Raw genomic sequence first — 18,308 nt, 5'->3', positions numbered from 1 at the left:
CCGAATAAGATACAAGCCATCCATAATTTATCTCCTTCAAGTACCTCAAAAGAAGTGTGAAGTTTCCTAGGGAGATTGAACTATATTGCTCGTTTCATCTTTCAACTCACCTACAAGTGCAATCTTATTTTCAAGCTTCTTAAAAAATATGATCTAAAAGAATTGAATGAGAAATGTCAAGAAGCTTTTGATAAGATCAAAGAATACTTGTTAAATCCACCTGTGTTGGTGCCACCAATCCTGAGAAAACCTTTGATTTTGTACTTAACAGTGCACAAAAATTCAATAGGATGTGTGTTAGGGCAAAGAGATAAAACTGATAGGAAAGAATGAGCAATTTACTACTTGAGCAAGAAATTAACTAATTACTAGTCAAAGTATTCACTATTAGAGAAGATATGTTATGCATTGGCTTAGACAGCTCAAAGGCTCTGACAATACATGCTTTATCATACTACTTGACTCATAGTAAAGTTGGATCCCATTAAGTACATCTTCGAGAAGCCCTTATTGACAAGAAGGATAGTTTAGTGGCAAGACATGCTTTTAGAATATGATATTATTTATGTAACTCAAAAGGCTATTAAAGAAAGTGTAGTAACTGAGTTCTTTACCGATCACACTGTCAAAAATTATGAACCAATGAACCTAAATTTTCCTGATAAAGATGTGATGGCTATTGAAGAAAATGAACCTATTGAAGAGTCTTGGAAAATGTATTTTAATGGAGCCATAAATGTTTTAAGCCATGGTATTAGAGCAATCTTAATATCTCTCAATGGGTATTATTATCCCATCACAGCCAGGTTGAATTTTAATTGCACAAATAATGTAGCTAAAAATGAAGCCTGTGTTATAGCTTTGCAAGCAATAGTTGAAAAAAAAATCAAAGTGTTAAATGTATTTGGAGATTCAACTTTAGTCATCTATCAGTTACGAGAAGAATGAGAAACAAGAGATTCCAAGTTGATTTGATACCATAAATACATCTTTGAGTTGATCAAACTATTCAAAGAAGCTCAATTTATGCATCTACCTAGAGAAGAGAACCAAATCGCTAATGCACTGGCTACCCTAACTGCAATGATTAAAATATATGCAAATATTAAAATTCAACCCATCAAACTGGAGGTGAAGGATGAACCAGTACATTGTTCAGGTGTCGAAGAAGAAATTGATGGGAAGCCATGGTATCATGACATTATGCAATACATTAAAAGCCAACAATACCCAAAACATGTAACAAAAAATGATAAGAGGACTATCAAAAGATTGGCTATAAGTTTTTTCTTAGATGGAGATATCCTCTATAAAAAAGGTCGAGATCAAATACTTTTAATATGTGTGAATGTAGCTAAAGCAAAAAGGATTATTGAAGAAGTACATGACAGAATTTGTGAGGCACATATAAATGGTCATATGATGGCAAGGCAAATTATGAGGGCCGGTTACTATTGGTTGACAATGAAGAGTGACTGTATTAATTATGCTAGAAAATGCCATAAGTGTCAGATTTATACTGACAAGATCTATGCTTCTTTAATAACATTGCACGTTTTGGCTCTTTCATGGCCATTCTCTATGTAGGGCATGGATTTTATTGGTCCCATTACTCTACAAGCTTCGAACGGGCATAGATTCATCTTTGTGATGATTGATTACTTCACCAAATGGGTAAAAGCTGCATCATATGCTAGCGTGACCCGATCTGTGATATGAAAGTTCATAAAAAATGAGATAATATACAGATATAGGCTTTTAGAGATAATTATTTTTTATAATGCCAAAAACTTGAACAACAAAATGATTAATGAAGTGTGCACTCAATTCAAGATCCATTATCATAATTTGGCATCATATCGTCCAAAGATGAATGGGGCAGTAGAGGCTGCAAACAAGAATATCAAAAGAATATTGGAGAAAATGATTGATACTTATAAGGATTAACATAAGAAGTTATTTTTTGCTTTGCATGCTTATAGAACATCAGTCTCAACATTTACTGAGGCCATCCCATTCTCTTCGGTATATGGAATGGAAGTTGTGTTACCAGTCAAAGTGAAAATTCCTTCATTGAGAGTCCTGATAGAGTTAGAGTTAGAGGAAGCAGAATAGGTTTAAAATCGCTATGAACAATTGAACCTCAGTGAAGAGAAAAGACTTACAGCACTTTGTGATGGTCAATTATATCAAAAGAAGATAATGAAAGCATATGACAAGAGAATCCATCATCGTTGCTTTAGGGAAGAAGATTTAGTGCTAAAAAAGATCCTTCCAAATCAACATGACAATCGAAAAAAATGGACACCAAATTGAAATGGCCCGTACGTGATGAAAAAAGGCTTTTTCTAGTGAGGCATTGATTTTAATAGAGATGGATGGAGGTGATTTACCTACTTTGATAAATTTAGATGTTATAAAGAAATATTTTGCTTAAAAAAAAGTAAAAATAAAAAGTGGAAAAGAATGATGTATCTAAGCTGAAAACCTAAAAACTGTGGCTTGGATGCAAAGGAAAAGCATCATCCCACAACACAAGGGCAAGTATAGTTTGACGAACTTTGAAGTATCAAGGAAGTCATTTGATTTAGTTTTAGAAAAAGAATCTGAGAATATTTTGTTCATGATTATCTCATGATCATTATTTGGACACCTTTGTTTCGACTCAAACACTTTTGTTGTAATGCACTTATTATCAGTCTAATGAAATATGCTATCTTTCTTTTGAAAATAATGCCTATCCATTCCTTTTTTCTCATTTGATATTTTTGTTCAGTGTACAAATAAGAAAAATGTGTGATTACATTTTGTTTGTCTTTAACTTAAAATGATGAAAAGGAAAACAAACATGAAAGATCTCAGCATTACTTTTTAAAAGTTGACAAAAACAGATGAAAAAGGATGAGAAAGGCATGACAAGACATTAATGTTGCAAATTTTTGAAGAAAAAAAATGTTGTTAGGGAAGAATACAATGTTCAGATGTTAAAAACAGATTGGTCATATGCAATTGTTCAAGAACCTTTTTACTATAATGAACAATTTTGATTGCATTACATGCATTGCATTTAGAGCACTCAGTACATGCATTCATGAGCAGCTATAATAAGGACAAAGACTTTCCATTTCCTAATGAAAAATAAGATTTTGATATTTGGATAAAGATAATAATCAAACAAAAGATTTCAAAAAAAAGAAATTTACTTGTTCAAAGATGAAAACTCGATTTCGAGAACAGATGAGATTTTTTAAAGTTGTTGAGCCTCTACTAAGAGGAGCTTTTTTAAGATAAAATTTTAAAGTTGTTGAGCCTCTGCTGAGAGGAGCCTTTTTCAAGATGAAATTTTTAAAGTTGTTGAGCTTCTACTTAGAAGAGCTTTTCCAGATAAGATTTTTAAAATTGTTGAACCTCTGTTGAAAAGAGTTTTTTTTCAAGATAGAATTTTAAAGTTGTTACGCCTCTACTGAGATGAGCTTTTTCAAGATAAAATTTTAAAATTTTTGAGCCTCTACTGATATGAGCTTTTTTCAAGATAAATCTTTAAAATTGTTGAGCCTCTGCTGAGAGAAGCCTTTTTTAAGATGAAAATTTTAAAGTTATTGAGCTTCTATTGAGATGAGCTTTTTTTCAAAATGAGAATTTTTTTTAAGTTATTAATCTTCTATTAAGAGGAACTTTTTTTAGATTTTAAATTTTCAAAAGTTGTCGAGCCTCAAGTGAGAGGAGCATTTTTTATTTGATGAGAAAAAGTTTTTGAGTAGTTTAAGTTTAAAAAAAAAATCTATTTGGATTCCAGACAAAATTGTTGTCTTTGTCTTTGCCTTTGCCCTATTCCTGATTCTCAACAATGCGCAAAGAGAGGCAGCTATAGACATCAAATTTGTCCAGATATTAATCATGTCCCGATTGAATATTTATTAGATATCTGGTTCTCGAACTAAGTTTTGATTACAATTCAATTAGGCTGAGGCCCAATTTCAATTCGACTGGGTTTTAGGCTCGATTTCAAATCAAATAGACCTGACTTTGATTGGGTCCAAAGTCCAATTTCGTTTTTAAGCCCAAAGCCTATTTGCTTTTTATTTTATTTATTTATTAATTAAACAAAAATACAAAATACAAAAATATAAAAATACAAAAATACAAAAAAATAAAAAAATAAAAAAAGGCTGATGGCAGTGGTGCCTTGTAAGGCACCACTGGCCACCCACCCCTCTGATCACCTATACCCTACAAACCTTATCCATCCTATCAATACTCCTGAACCCCCATGCCATAGCCCCATGCCCAATCAATTCTAGATCTCTACAAAAACTAGTTTGAAAACCTAAAAGCTCAGAGAGAGAAGATTGGAGGCATTCCCTCTTCTATGCCCAGACATTGCTCTAGAACTCATCAAAAACCCCAGTCACACAGCCCTCGAACACCTAGAAACTCTAAGTCTCTCTCACCCAGAACCCCTAAACTCTCACACCCAAATGATCTAGTCCCTACCCTCCCAGAAAACCAGGCCTCCACACACCCTGCCAAGTACCTTCGACTCAAACCAATCCCCCCACCTATCAAAAAACTAAAAAACCCGAAACACCCAGCCACAATTAAAAAACAAAAATAATTCATAAAAAAAAACAAACAGCAGTCCTCCAATATGGAGGAACCTAGCGTCGAGAGCTCCCTGTGAACAAAAAAAAAAGAAAAGTCAATAAGAAAAAAAAATATCGAAAGTCAAAAATAATAAAAAAAAGGTTTGGCCAAAACTTTGAAAGTCAATCTAGGCCATTTGGCACACTTTCAGGTGAAACCAAGCTCAAATTTGTGCTCAAGCGACAAAAGTGAGTTTTTTAAGAGTTTTTGAGATTTTTCGGTGGTCGACAACAGGCGATTGGTGGCCGACCACCACCGATGGCAGCTGGAGCGACGGACGATAATTGGTCGACCATTTTAGAAAAAGAGGGTCTGAGAGTGTAGAGAGAGAGGGAGAAGAGAAAATGAGAGAAATTTTTTTTTTTGACTTTTATAGAAATCTAAAAACCAAAATGACGTCGTTTCATTAAAGGGTCAAAACGATGTCGTTTTGAGCCGAAAGATCTACATGTCAGCCCTTGACTAAACCTGAGGTCCGTGCAATCGACCCGATGACCCATTTCACCTTTAGCTTCTAACCGGTTTAACTGAATTGGCACCAAATGGCTAAACCAGAGCCAGATCGACCCTGAACCGTTGAACGCGACCAGACTATTGGACCAACGTTAATCGGTCCGATTTAGGTAAAAAAAATTATTTTTTTGAATTTTTTTATTCTTTTTAAATATTATTTTTATTATTTTAAATTTGTTATTAATATTTATGTATGTTAAAATGATTAAATTTGTTAGAATAAATTTTTGTTATTTATAATATTAACAAATAAAAATAAATAATGAAATATATAGTAAAAATTTGTGATAATTTTGTTATTTTTAAAATAACTCTTATAAAATAAGAAAAAATAAGAAAAAAGAAATTTTTATCTGACGATGAGATTCGAAAGTACTCTGAGTAGTGATACTTACGAAATCTCTAGGTGAAAATTTTTTTTTTTAAATACTACTAGTGTATTGGAGTATTTATAAAAAATTTTCAATACAATAAAATTTTTCTTTTTTTCTTATAAAATAATAAATAAAAACTAATTAATAAATTAAGAATAGGTAATAAAAAATGAGAAAAGGAAAATTTTATCCATTGATAGGATTCTAAAAGTATTCCGAGTATAGATGCTTTAAAAAAAAATCTCTATGTGAGAAGATTTTTTAAATGTTATCAGTATATTGAAATATTTATAGAGAATCTTCAATACAATAAAAATTTCTCTCTTTTTATTTTTTAATTGAAAATAATAATAAATATTAATAAAAATTAATAAAATTTTTGAATAAAAAATATAAATGCGTGCATCAACATGCTAGCATTCGCATTGCATGCACGATATAAAGTTTTCTTTTTGAAAAATAAATTCAAGTGTCTGAGGATAAGATTCTAATGTATTTCGAAAAGCAATGCCTAAGAAATCTTTTGGTAAGAAAGAGTTCTTTTAATGTTACCAACATATTGGAACATTTTAAGAATTATTTCAATAAAAAGGTTCTAATTTATTTTAATTGAATAAAATTTGAATAATAAACTTTTTAAAAAAATTTCTAATAAATGAAAAAGTCAAGAAAATTATTTTTGCAAACACCGAAAATAAAACTATTTTTTTATCAAAATCAAAGGATAACACGTAGTTAATTGGTACTGTTATAAACAGGCGCTGTGGGGGTGCTAATCATTTCTCATGCGTAACTGACTCCTGAATCCAAACTGTTTCGCAGATCATAAAATTACTCTTTTAATAAATTTTAATTAATCTTAAAATTTTATTAGAATGATAAATTTTAAAAAGTGATCAATCGCACCTAACAAAAAAAATGGTGGCGACTTCGTTTTTCATTTTTTTATTTTCGTTTTCAAATTCGTCAAGTGATTCCAAAACTATTACGACAATTAGTGCTATTTTTATTGAATTGTTTTTGTCTTAAATTTTGTATTTCCTCACATGATATACATAGTTATTGAATTAATTCACAAATGATTTATTAATTCATGAGTGAGTAAATTAATTCACAAATGAAATATTATAATTATAATTAAAATAATAATTATATGCTATATTAGGGAATACAAATATTTATTGGGTAACTTGGCTGTCCATATGGGCCACAAATTTCTAGCCTACTTTGACAAGAACAGGATGAATTATCATTGATGTCATTTTTTTCTATTGTAATTAAGAATGTTTTCCTAATTTCAACTAAAAAAATTGCAAGCCATGTCTTTGTAATTTTGTTTCAATGCATACTTAATTAAATTTTGGAGGGGAATGTAGAAATCAAAATAATTTTGAATAGATGTCTAAATTTGGACCTAATTAACCATTGCAAGGTTTTTCAAAAAAAATACATCTTGGTTTTTTTTTTTTTAATTTTTTGGAGTATCTTTAACATCGAAAGCGATGTAATGATTATATAATTATATTTAAATAATAAATAATTTCATAATCGTACATGAGTGATTTTAAATTATTAATAATAATTAAATATTCTTTTATATGATAATCTAATTGTCATTAAAAAAAAAAGAAAATTTTATCATCAAAGAGAGAATGATTTTCAAAATCATTTTAAGATAAATTTATTTTTGAATTGGTATCCATCAAAAAATGTTTCTCTGTAATTTTTTTTGAAAAACAAACTTTCACTTTTTAAATCATTTTATACAAGACAATTTATAAGACTTTAAATATGAACATGCTAATAATTTTGAATTATACTCATCAGAACTTATTTATACCTTATAATTTTTTTTAAAGAGTATAAAAGTCCTTGAACTATAATTAAAAAATCATTCCAACCTTTATTTTTTATTATAATCAATTAATTCTTTCAACATTTATTTGCATTTAATTGAATTTTATTTGGATAAAAAAGTTTTATTAATATTTTTTTGTTAACTAAAATAAAATTTCACGTGAAATTTATAAAATAGATGAAAAGTTATTACAAAACATAATTATTATATTTAAAAATTAAATAAAATAAATTTTTTTCTCTATTTTCTTTGTTTTTTTCTCTCTAAAATTTTCATAAAAAATTAATTGATTATAATTCAAAAATTAATTATTTAAATTTTATTGCGTAATTAGATTTTATAAATTTAAAAATTCAATTTTTAACTGAGTCAGTAATAAGATTTAGTTCAAAGTTAATCCCGGCTGATATTTAGGATTTCTGTCAGCACCTTTACTTGGTGTGGATGTTCCGTAAAGAAGCGTGGGGGTATGGCTGTATATGTCAAGCATCTTTGGTTTTGGGTATGCAGAGTATTGGTTTTAGTGATAGGGTTTTTTATGCCTCTGGATGTTTTGGGAATTGGAAATGTTCTTTTGTTGTTTGGTTGAAAGATATAATGGTGGAGCTCTTGTTTGTGCTTTTTGAATAGTACTATGAGTTTGAACTATTGAATGGTACTATAAGTTTGAACTATATTAAAGTATCTTCTTTTCCTTCTTGGGTGGGGTTCAATCTGAGGCCGAATCCTACCTCTCTGACTTAATTATAAGCCGGGAATATTAGAGTATAACCTAGTTTTTCGAATTCCATCAGGATTCAAGATACATTATTTGGTAAATTTTATAGGCATCATCCACAGTTTTCTACCTAAAATCCTTCTTGCAATCCACTGTTTCTACTGTAAAGGATGATTTCCAAGGGCCATTATCAGATTGCCAGAATTTGATTCCTGGCAAATGAAGGACTAAAGGAGACAAACTTTTGTGGATGGGTATTTAGCTACAGGAAAATTTTGACATGACCATACAACATTGCTACTTTTTTTTTATATATCTTCAACAATGAAACAGCTAATATAATGTTAAATCTCCTTTTCTGGGGCTTTTTTGGATGAATGTATATTCTTATTGTTTCCTCTCAAAACCCTGCATTATTATTTTTCTTTTATTATTAAAAATCTGAATCTGTTTTGCCTCGTGATATTTGATTGTTTGTCCTGTGTAGAGACGGATGCGGGAGTGGTTGACGTTGCTTCTTTAAGTGATGAAGAATGGAAAATGAAGCTTACACCTGAACAATTTTACATTACTCGACAACAAGGGACTGAGAGAGCTTTCACTCAGTATGTTCTGTTCATAGAAACCGTACTGCTTTTCCAGGTTCAACTTCTGAAAATGCCTTTTTCTTTGTAAGATAATGGTTTTAACTATTTTCTAAGGATTCCACTAGTCTGGGAGATTGCAGTTTCTGCGTATTTTCTTTGCCGAGCTATAAGAATTTCTTTCTAGTACTAATCTACTTGACAGCCCTTTTTTTGGTCTCCTGAAGGTCGTTTTTAGTTGTCCCACCTATGCAGGTGTCCTAATTTAAATACAACATGTACGTCAGAATCTAATTTCTCCTACTTTTCTCTCATTTGATGAATGACTTCAACCTTTTAATGATGTTAATCCTTCTTTTCTCCCTACAAAGTGGGTGGCAAACACTAGTAGATTGTGCAGACACATGCATGTGAGCATTTTTCCTATTATCGGCGCAAATTAAACGGAGTACCAGAGAGTTTGTTGCTAAATTTCATCTTTTTTGAATAGGAAGATTACATGGTATGTACTTGAGCTGACTTGGTTATTAAGCTGCTTTTGACGTCACTGGTGATCTATTCTTTAGAAAGAAATTGAGGAAGTCAGACTTCATAAAAATATCGTGCATGAGCCACCTCCCAATTTCTGTTCATACTTTATTGCGGTTTAGTTGGTTATTACTTATGATATTTACTTTTTAGTTAGAGTTTTAAAGTAAAAACACACAATATTAATCAAAATCATGTTTCATCAAAACAAAATGGTAAGAGATAAATCCAATTCAAATGTAATAAATTCATACAAGAGCAAAGTCAGGCATTTTATTATCCATGAAAGTTGAATTTTTATTTTTTATGCCTTCAGTAAATTGTTTGCTTTTGTGTCCAACACATTCTTTGGACATTTTGGTTCTGGAAGCAAAAATTAAGGACCAAAAGTGGTGGTGAAAGGAGCCAAATTTGTTTTTGGCCTTCCAAAAGTTTTCTCTTTTAGAAAGGGAGCAATTTACAATGCAATTCTGGGGATATCATCTGCTGTCATGTAGCTGTGAACATATAGTCATTGTTTAAATCGGCCTCTGAACTCAAAATTGTTCAATTCGGTATCTAAACCTTAAAAATTGTGTGCATTTTAGTCGGATAACTGAAGGATTGATCAATTTGCTAAGTAGATAGATGGGTTTGTTAACTATAGAACAGTAAAAAGTTATATTTTATTAAACACTATATGTAAGCATTTTGATGGCATGTAACGCCTATGTGGACTGGAAACTTGCCTGGATTATAACACATATTTCACATGCCTGATGAATATATTCATGCAATAAAATATCTGCTTGAGATCCAGTTTATTGCGAGCTGCAACGTACTACCTGACACCTTGTGTGTAATTTCTTTTTTTTTTTCTCTAACAAGTATGACTAGCTCTTCTATATATAATTAAGAGAAACACCCGTCAGTGCTGTTAGTAATTCTGCTATACCCTTTGTGCATATAACCACATTGCTCAGAATTTCAAAATGTAGGTACCAGATGAAATATTTTCCTTTTTTAGTATTAAGGATCAGGTTACTTGTTGATTATTAGTGTAGGGGTCATTTATAGCTTCATTTCTTTTGTTATAACATAAAAACTTACCACTGTTGGTCAAAGTGGCAAGGAGCTCGGTTCCTTTAAATAAAATCTCAATTTCGAGTCCTGTGAATAGAGAAAACAGGCTTAGGAGACTTTGCCTCTATTATGGGGTCCGACTCAGCTCGACTTCGAATAAATCGGGGTTCAAAATGACTACTGGACACCGGGAGATCTCAAACCAAAAAAAAAAAAAAAAACATGAAAACCTACCTGTATGGTGGCTTTGTTTTTTTTACTTTTTGTTATTTGTCTTTTATTTTCAGTTTATTTTTTATTTTTTGCTTTTTCACTTTGTATTGAAGAAAACAAAAAGCAAATAACAAAAGCATAAATCAAATGGAGCCTTAAATTGGAGGTGCTAAAATACTTGGTGGATGTAAAATGATTGTTTTCAATCTATATCTGCATTGAGCTAAATGCTATTGATATGATCTTCATTCTAAGTTATTATGTTTGCACCTTTTTAATGTGCAGAGAATACTGGAACATAAAAACAGCGGAACTTATCATTGCAGATGCTGTGACAGGCCTCTTTTTGAGTAAGTCTTTTGATTTTGTTAGGAATTTCCAAGAACTAAAATCAATTGAAGCTACAACATTCCAAACATTTATCAATACGTGATCCTCTCCTCCAGATCATTGACTAAATTTGAAAAAACCGGCTGGCCTTCATATTATCAGCCTATAGGAAACAATGTGAAGTCAAAATTAGATCTGTCAATAATTTTTATGCCTCGTGAAGAAGTTCTGTGTGCTGCTAGCAATGCTCATCTAGGCCATGTCTTTGATGATGGTCCTCCACCTACAGGAAAGCGTTACTGCATCAATAGGTAAAACATTTTCTTTTAATGTTGGGTTGTACCTAATTTTATGCAATTTATTCTTTGTGGACTTCCTTTGAACTATGGTTATTTTGCAGCACCTCCCTAAAACTGAAACCCATGTAAGAAATAGTACTAAGCTTGCAGTTGCAAAGCACAGATGAGACACTTGTGATTGCGAAAAACGAAATAATATTTTCACTGACTTTGGTGTATCATGTTCAATTAATTAGGTGTGATAGCAAATCCTTGTAATTTTGTAGTATTCATGTAAGCCTGATGGCGCAAGGGCATGATAAAATCCTTGCAACAAGTTGTTGGCAGTATAAAACCCTTAAAAAATACATATGAAGCTGTATAAAACAAGTTAAAGATTATTTTATTTTGTTAATATCTTGAAGATAAAACATCTTGTTCAAGGTTGATCCAAGTAATATATAAGAAAAAATTTATAATTAATAACACATTAAACTAAATTTATTTGAAAAAAATATTTTAGCTAACTTTAATCATTGCTTATAGGCATTCGTTACTCAAACTTTTAGAAATGAAATGTTACATGATATAAACGAAAGGTTACAAAAAAGAGAGATTTGTTGATGAGTACAATAAAAACATTTTCTAATAAAATTTTACTAACGAATGTTTTTATATATTTATCAAAATTAATTAACATATTATTTATAATATTTTTTATATTATATATAATAATTATTGTAATAATTTTAATGTATCTAAAAAAATATTTTCGTACCATGAGAATATTAAAGAATGTCCTAGACAATGGTTTAGCAAAATTTTAATTGAAATAATTTCAAAAAATGTTTTAAGCTGAGATTGGGATGATTAAATATAAAGTACAAATAGATAAACTTTAAAAAATTTTTAAGGTTAAAATAATAAAAAGTTCATAAATTTTATTCCTTTATTTAAATAATTTTTTTATTTTTATTGAACTTAAATAATTTTTTATTTTTTATTTTACATTCAAATAAACTTTTAAATTTTAATTTTATCTAAATAAATATTTATCATCTAATTTGTATTTAAATATATTATTTAAATATAATAAAAATATAAAATTTTATCTAAATAAAATAATAAAATTCGAAAAATTTTTAAATATTTTAGTCAAAATTTAACTGACATATATTATTATCATAATATTCTTTTAGTAGCAAATTTATTGGGACCAAAAGAAAAAATTAAATAAAAGAAAAAAAATCAAATGCAAAACGTAATATGTGAGCAAAATCTTTGTGTATGTTTGATGATAATAGCAACTTCGTTTCTTATCAGAAAAGAAGTGTGTCAGTAATACATATTTGGAAAAATGAAACAGTAACTTTTATAAATCCTGTGATGTGAAATATTTTATGTCTATAAATACACTTTGAAAAATTTCAGACATTCAAAACCAAAACAAAACTAAGGTTTTTTTTTTTTTTTTTTTTAAGTTTTGAGTTAGTTTCAATCTTTGATTGTTTAGATTATCAAAATGTCAGAAAAAGTCATTTTGTTGGATGTCTGGCCAAGTCTATTTGGAATGAGAATGAGGATTGCTTTGGCTGAGAAAGGGATAAAGTATGAGTCAACGGAAGAAGATTTGAGGAACAAGAGTGATTTGCTTTTGCAGATGAATTCTGTTCACAAAAAAATCTCTGTTCTTATCCATGGTAAACCTATTTGTGAGTCATTCATCCAGATTCAGTACATTGATGAGGTTTGGTGTCATAAATCTTCTTTGCTTCCTTCTGATTCTTACCAGAGAGCTATGCTAGATTCTAGGCTGATTTTGTTGACAAGGTTGCGTACAGGCATGCAATATGGATAATGCCTAATTCGTTACCAAGGCATCTTTTCTAGGTCCAGAAAGACCTCTTTATTGACAAAGGACCCATAAACTTAAGTCTTTGGTTTCCAAACTAGATAATCTTTCTGTGTTGAGCTATTAATGTGATGCCATCAACCTGGCTTTTGGTCCTTGTTCTTGTTGCCCTGGTAACACCCAACTCCCGCCTTAAACTCAAAGCCGGACTGAACCTCGACAAACAGAACCACAGAAAACAAAAGAGACAGACAAACTAGCAGAGCCCCCACACCAACCCTTCAAATCATCCAAACGCCCTCCAATATCAAGCACTCTGCTGGAATAGATTTGGATGTTGTTTGTTGATGGCTCTGGTGTAGGAATTCTATGTATTAAAATTGGTTTATTAGAGCAATTAAGATGGCTATCTCATGCACCTCATTTAAAGTTATAAAAGTATTATTAGTGTGCTAGTAATTGGTTCCACTATTACTCCAAGGAACATGATAGTAATTATAATGTGCAAAATAACGGAATGAGCTCAGTTGCAAATAAAATGCAAATTTTAAGCACTAAAGTGCCTCATTTTCACAGACCTTGAACACTTTGCTTTCCAAATCAAGTAATTGAGGGTGATTTGTGAAGAATAGATCTTAATCTTAGCCTCCAAGTCTTCTTTCATAGCTGAACTGACTGCTCTGTTGTTCCTGACGAGCCCGTTTATCTATAAACAAATTTTACTAGGGCAAGTCCATGCGTGCTTTGATTGATTTGGTCAGACTTTGAATTTGGGGGTTTTATATATATATATATATATATACATATATATATATATAAACAGTGTACTCATTAAGCATTAACTGCTAATGCTGGTATGATAACTTTAATCAATAGGATGATTTGATTTGAGATACTTTGTGTTTCATTTTTTTCTTTTTTTTTTTTAATTTTGATAATTCGATGCATAATCAAGTCAAGTTGTGGTGAATAGTATTTTTTCGTATAATTGATATTGAATCAAGCAGAAAGAGATAACATTCATTCATTTTCATAAACTCTTCTCACCTGTATAAACATTTTTCTAGATAATATATAACGTATTTTGCCTAAATTATTGTTTAATAAAAATGCAGATGCCTGACATTGGGAGGAAAATATGGGCAACTAACGGAGAAGAACAGGCAAATGCAAAGAAAGAATTTATTAAGTGTCTAAAGCTGGTGGAAGGAGAGCTTGGAGACAAGCCTTACTTTGGTGGAGAAAATCTTGGTTATGTACATATTGTGTTTGTCCCATTTTACAGCTGGTTTTATGCCTAAAAGAAGTGTGGCAGCTTCAGCATTGAAGCAGAGTGCCCCAAATTAATTGCATGGGCTAAAAGGTGTCTGAAAAAGGAGAGTGTAGTGTATCCAAGTCTCTTCCTGACCAAGAAAAAGTCTATGGATTTGTTTTGCAAATAAAGAAAGTTTTTGGAATTTAGTGAAATTATGGAGGGGCTATATTTAGTTACCATAAAATTTTGTTTGAACAAATGGGCATTTAGTTGTGCCCGGTTGTTTTGTGTTGTTGGGGTGAATTTTTTTTTTTTTTTTTTTTTTTGTTCTCAAAACTAGTCAGATCACTTATATTTGCTTGGGATTCTGATTTAAAATTTGGAGTTAATAAAAAATAATATATTTCCTATATAAATATGTTTTAACAGATACTTATTGTGCACATATTCTTGTTAATTTGGGAGTGCCTTTCCTGGGTAAGTTGGCTATCCTGTGGACCACAAAAATATTTGGTCTAATTCGACAAGAATAGGATGAATTATCATTGATGTCATTTTTTTTTATTGCAACTAAAACAATTGCAAGCCATCTCTTTTTTTGTTTTTGTTTTAATGTATACTTAATTAAATTTTGGAGGGATAGAAGAAATCAAAATCATTTTGAATAGATACCTAAATTTGGACCTAATAAATCATTATTTTTTTTCAATAAAAAGGTTTTTTTTTCGGTTAAGAACGAAAGTGATGTAATATCATACCAATGTATTAGGAAATAATTTGAAATTTTTTTTTTTGTAATAAAAAATCTGAAAGTAAATAAATTACTCAATCTCTCAGGTTATGACAAAATATATTATATTTGACAACCCAAAATAAGTAATTATAAATCGTGCATTCGAGATAACTTTAATAATTAATCACCGACAACACTCGAATCCAAAATCTTTTCGTTGAAAAGAACGAGCAAAATCGATTGAACAAACGATGATAATAATTAAATATTATTTTATATGATAATTTGATTCTCATTTAAAAATATAAAAAAAATTATCATCAAAATAAATTTATTTTAAAAATTATTTTAGGATAAATTTATTTTCCGACTGGTGTCCACCAAAATATGATTCTCTTTAATATTTAGTTTTTAATAGACAAAATTTTACTTTTTAATCATTTATACAAGACAGCTTATATGACTTTAAATATAAACATGTTAACAATTTTGAATCATACTGAACTTGTTCATACCTTTTTTTTTTTTTTATAGAACAATGATTCTTATTTTATAACTTTTTTTCATTCAATAATAATTAAAAATGTTGCTTTCTTTTAAATAACGTTATTATTATTAATAATAATGTTATTTTGAATGTTTTATGTTCAATATTTTTTTATGCAATATCAAATACAATAATTTATAATATCATATTAATCATAATAATTTAAAATCATTACTCATCAAGTCATCTTAATAATCTTATCATTATGACAATTAAATCAACACAACAATTTTAAAAGTGATAAAAAAAAAAAAAAACGAACCTTCAACTTCAACTTTCTCATGACTTTTGGATGTTTGCATGATAATGGGCACTTCAACCTAAAAAATAAGTTTTAAAAGGGATGGGTGAGCCTATGAATTAGTGTTATTTTTATTGAGTCGAGCTACTTTCCATGTTAATTTTGTCTTAAATTTTATATTCCCTCGTATGATATATATAATTATTGAATGAATTCAAAAATAATCTATTAATTCATGAGTAAGTAAATTAATTCATAAATGAAATATTATAATTAAAATAATAATTATATGCTATATTAGGAATAAAAATATTTTTGGGGGTTAAAAGTGGTGAGACAAATAGTTTCATTCGGATTACTTAGTTTTTTTTTTTTTTTAATTTTTTTTATTTGTTGGAGGGTATCTTGACAATGGTGTCTGACATGGGTCAGTGCGTGAAGCCCAGTATTTGGGCTTCTAGTCTTGGGTTTGGGGGCCCTGAGATTGGCCGATATGAGTTGCATTCAGTCACAACTTCGACATCAGATTGTCTTCGACACCAAGTTGCTTGGGCTTAAGTTGCAAAAATACGAAAAAAAAGAATTTCTAATATAAATTTTTTTAATGTCAATTAGTTTTCACTTTATTTTATTTTTAAAAAAGTAAAAAAATATAAGAGAAAAAAAAATTATGCCAGAAATTGCTAGTAATGCAATTTACATTTAGTTTCAACTCTTATTGCTTAGTCTTCTCTTATATATATTTTTTTATATTTTTTAAATTTTTTTGTCTTGCATAATTGTTTTTTTGTCTTATAATTATATTATTAGACAAACAGTGTATTAATATTATGTTTAGGTTTCTCATTATAAAAAAATCATGTATTTTTCCTAAAAAGGTTATAATTATAATTATTCAAAAAATCAAATGTCTTTAAAAAATCAAATGTTTTTGTAATCAAACAACACTTTTTTACTTATTGTTTCAAAAAGAAAAAAACAAAAAAAAAGAGAGTATAAATTAATGAATGGTGGGTAGTTGTTGAAAGTTGGTGAAATGTTAAAAGGTAAAATTGATTTGCAAATTGAACAACTAAAACTATGTATGAGTTTGGTTGATTAGGATATGTTTAGGCTTAATTTCACTTTGACAATTATTTTATTTAATTTAAATTTTAATATATTTAAAAATGTTAATATAATTTTTTTATATATAATTATAACAATCCTACGAACAACCACATGTTTTAGTTGTTTACTTCATTTTGGCAAGTATCAATTGATGGGCTTTTACCTGTTATCTCCCATATGTGGCCCTCCTTCTCCAATAGAAGATAACCCTATTACTATCACAGATCACAATCTGCTTTATTTCTCCAAATTTCTTCTTCACACCAATCCCTACCCAAACATCTGCCAGGGGCCAAGCCAAAGCAATATCAAACTGACCAAAAAACCAATGGCTTCTCTTCAGCAAACTTCAATCACTCTTCAATCCAAGTTCCTCCGATCTTCCCAACTCCCCGGAGCCCTTCCATCACTCAACCTCTCCTTTTCAGCCACCTTCCCTTCCCTCAAACCCTCCACCGCTCGCCCTCTCCAGGGTGGCACCAAAATGTCAGCTACAGCTGCTCCCAGCTACGCTACAGCTTTAGCTGATATAGCCAAGTCCAACAATTCCCTGGATGCCACCAGCTCTGACATTGAAAAAGTCGAAAACATCTTCTCTGACCCTCAAGTTCTCGACTTCTTTGCCAACCCCACCATCGACATCCTCAAAAAACGTCTGGTTTTAGATGAAATAGTAAAGTCTTCCGAGCTTCAGCCTCACACTGCAAACTTTTTAAACATCCTGGTTGATGCCAAGAGGATTGACCTTATTAAGGAAATTGTCAAAGAGTTTGAGTTGGTTTATAATAAGCTGACAGATACGGAGTTGGCTGTGGTGAGTTCAGTGGTGAAGTTGGAGTCTCAGCATTTGGCACAGATTGCTAAACAGGTGCAGAAGCTGACTGGTGCTAAGAATGTTAGGATTAAAACTGTGATTGACCCAAGCTTGGTAGCTGGGTTTACCATCAAATATGGGAGTACAGGGTCAAAAATGATTGATATGAGTGTTAAGAAGCAGTTAGAGGAGATTGCTGCTGAGCTTGATTTGGGTGATATTCAACTTGCTGAATAAGTTTGAATTTTTTTTTTCTTTTCGAGAATTGGATTTGGAGCTTTTTTTTTTTTTTTTGTTATTGTAATTGAAATTGACACTTTAAATTTTGAATGTATGAAAATTTTCTAATATGTAAATTGTATAATTTAGGAGAACTGAGGGCTAAATGGAGCTAATTGGATTGTTTTGATATTATGGAGAGTTAATCTGTGAAAACTTATGTATAATGAACTATATTTAATAATGAAGCAGGGAAATTCACGCTTCCAGATTTAATTAGGAAAGGCAAGGTGAAAGTAGATAATCAAGTGAGCAAAAAGCATTGTCTTGATCTTATGTTTCACACATGGATTGTGGATCAGATGTCAGACTCCGTTAAGTGGCTAAAACAGGTATGTCATGTTTTTATGCAAAATTTTTACATTAATTTTTTAG

The 18,308-nt window shown here is 30.2% G+C and overlaps 1 protein-coding gene and 2 pseudogenes across 1 annotated transcript; all 3 read left to right on the top strand.

Annotated features, from left to right (window-relative positions):
• The first annotated feature begins 8,455 nt into the window (after nt 1-8,455).
• LOC149511616 (peptide methionine sulfoxide reductase B1, chloroplastic-like) lies at nt 8,456-11,252 on the top strand (annotated as a pseudogene).
• A 1,372-nt stretch (nt 11,253-12,624) lies between these two features.
• On the top strand, nt 12,625-14,525 carry LOC111276594 (putative glutathione S-transferase parC; annotated as a pseudogene).
• A 2,499-nt stretch (nt 14,526-17,024) lies between these two features.
• On the top strand, nt 17,025-18,065 carry LOC111276595 (ATP synthase subunit delta, chloroplastic-like). The gene has a single exon (XM_022862345.2). It carries the CDS (start codon nt 17,169-17,171, stop codon nt 17,889-17,891), a length of 723 nt encoding a protein of 240 aa, XP_022718080.2. The 5' UTR covers nt 17,025-17,168; the 3' UTR covers nt 17,892-18,065.
• The last annotated feature ends 243 nt before the right edge of the window (nt 18,066-18,308 follow it).

The sequence above is a fragment of the Durio zibethinus genome, chromosome 25, assembly GCF_047325235.1.
Source record: "Durio zibethinus cultivar Kanyao isolate XHJ-2024 chromosome 25, ASM4732523v1, whole genome shotgun sequence".
Classification (NCBI taxonomy): Eukaryota; Viridiplantae; Streptophyta; class Magnoliopsida; order Malvales; family Malvaceae; genus Durio; species Durio zibethinus.
The sequence above is the reverse complement of the archived record's forward strand: the minus strand, read 5'-3'. Positions and strand labels throughout refer to the sequence as shown.

Excerpts from the sequence above, each read along its gene's own strand:
- LOC111276595 (XM_022862345.2), top strand. The coding sequence starts at position 17,169 with ATGGCTTCTCTTCAGCAAACTTCAATCACTCTTCAATCCAAGTTCCTC.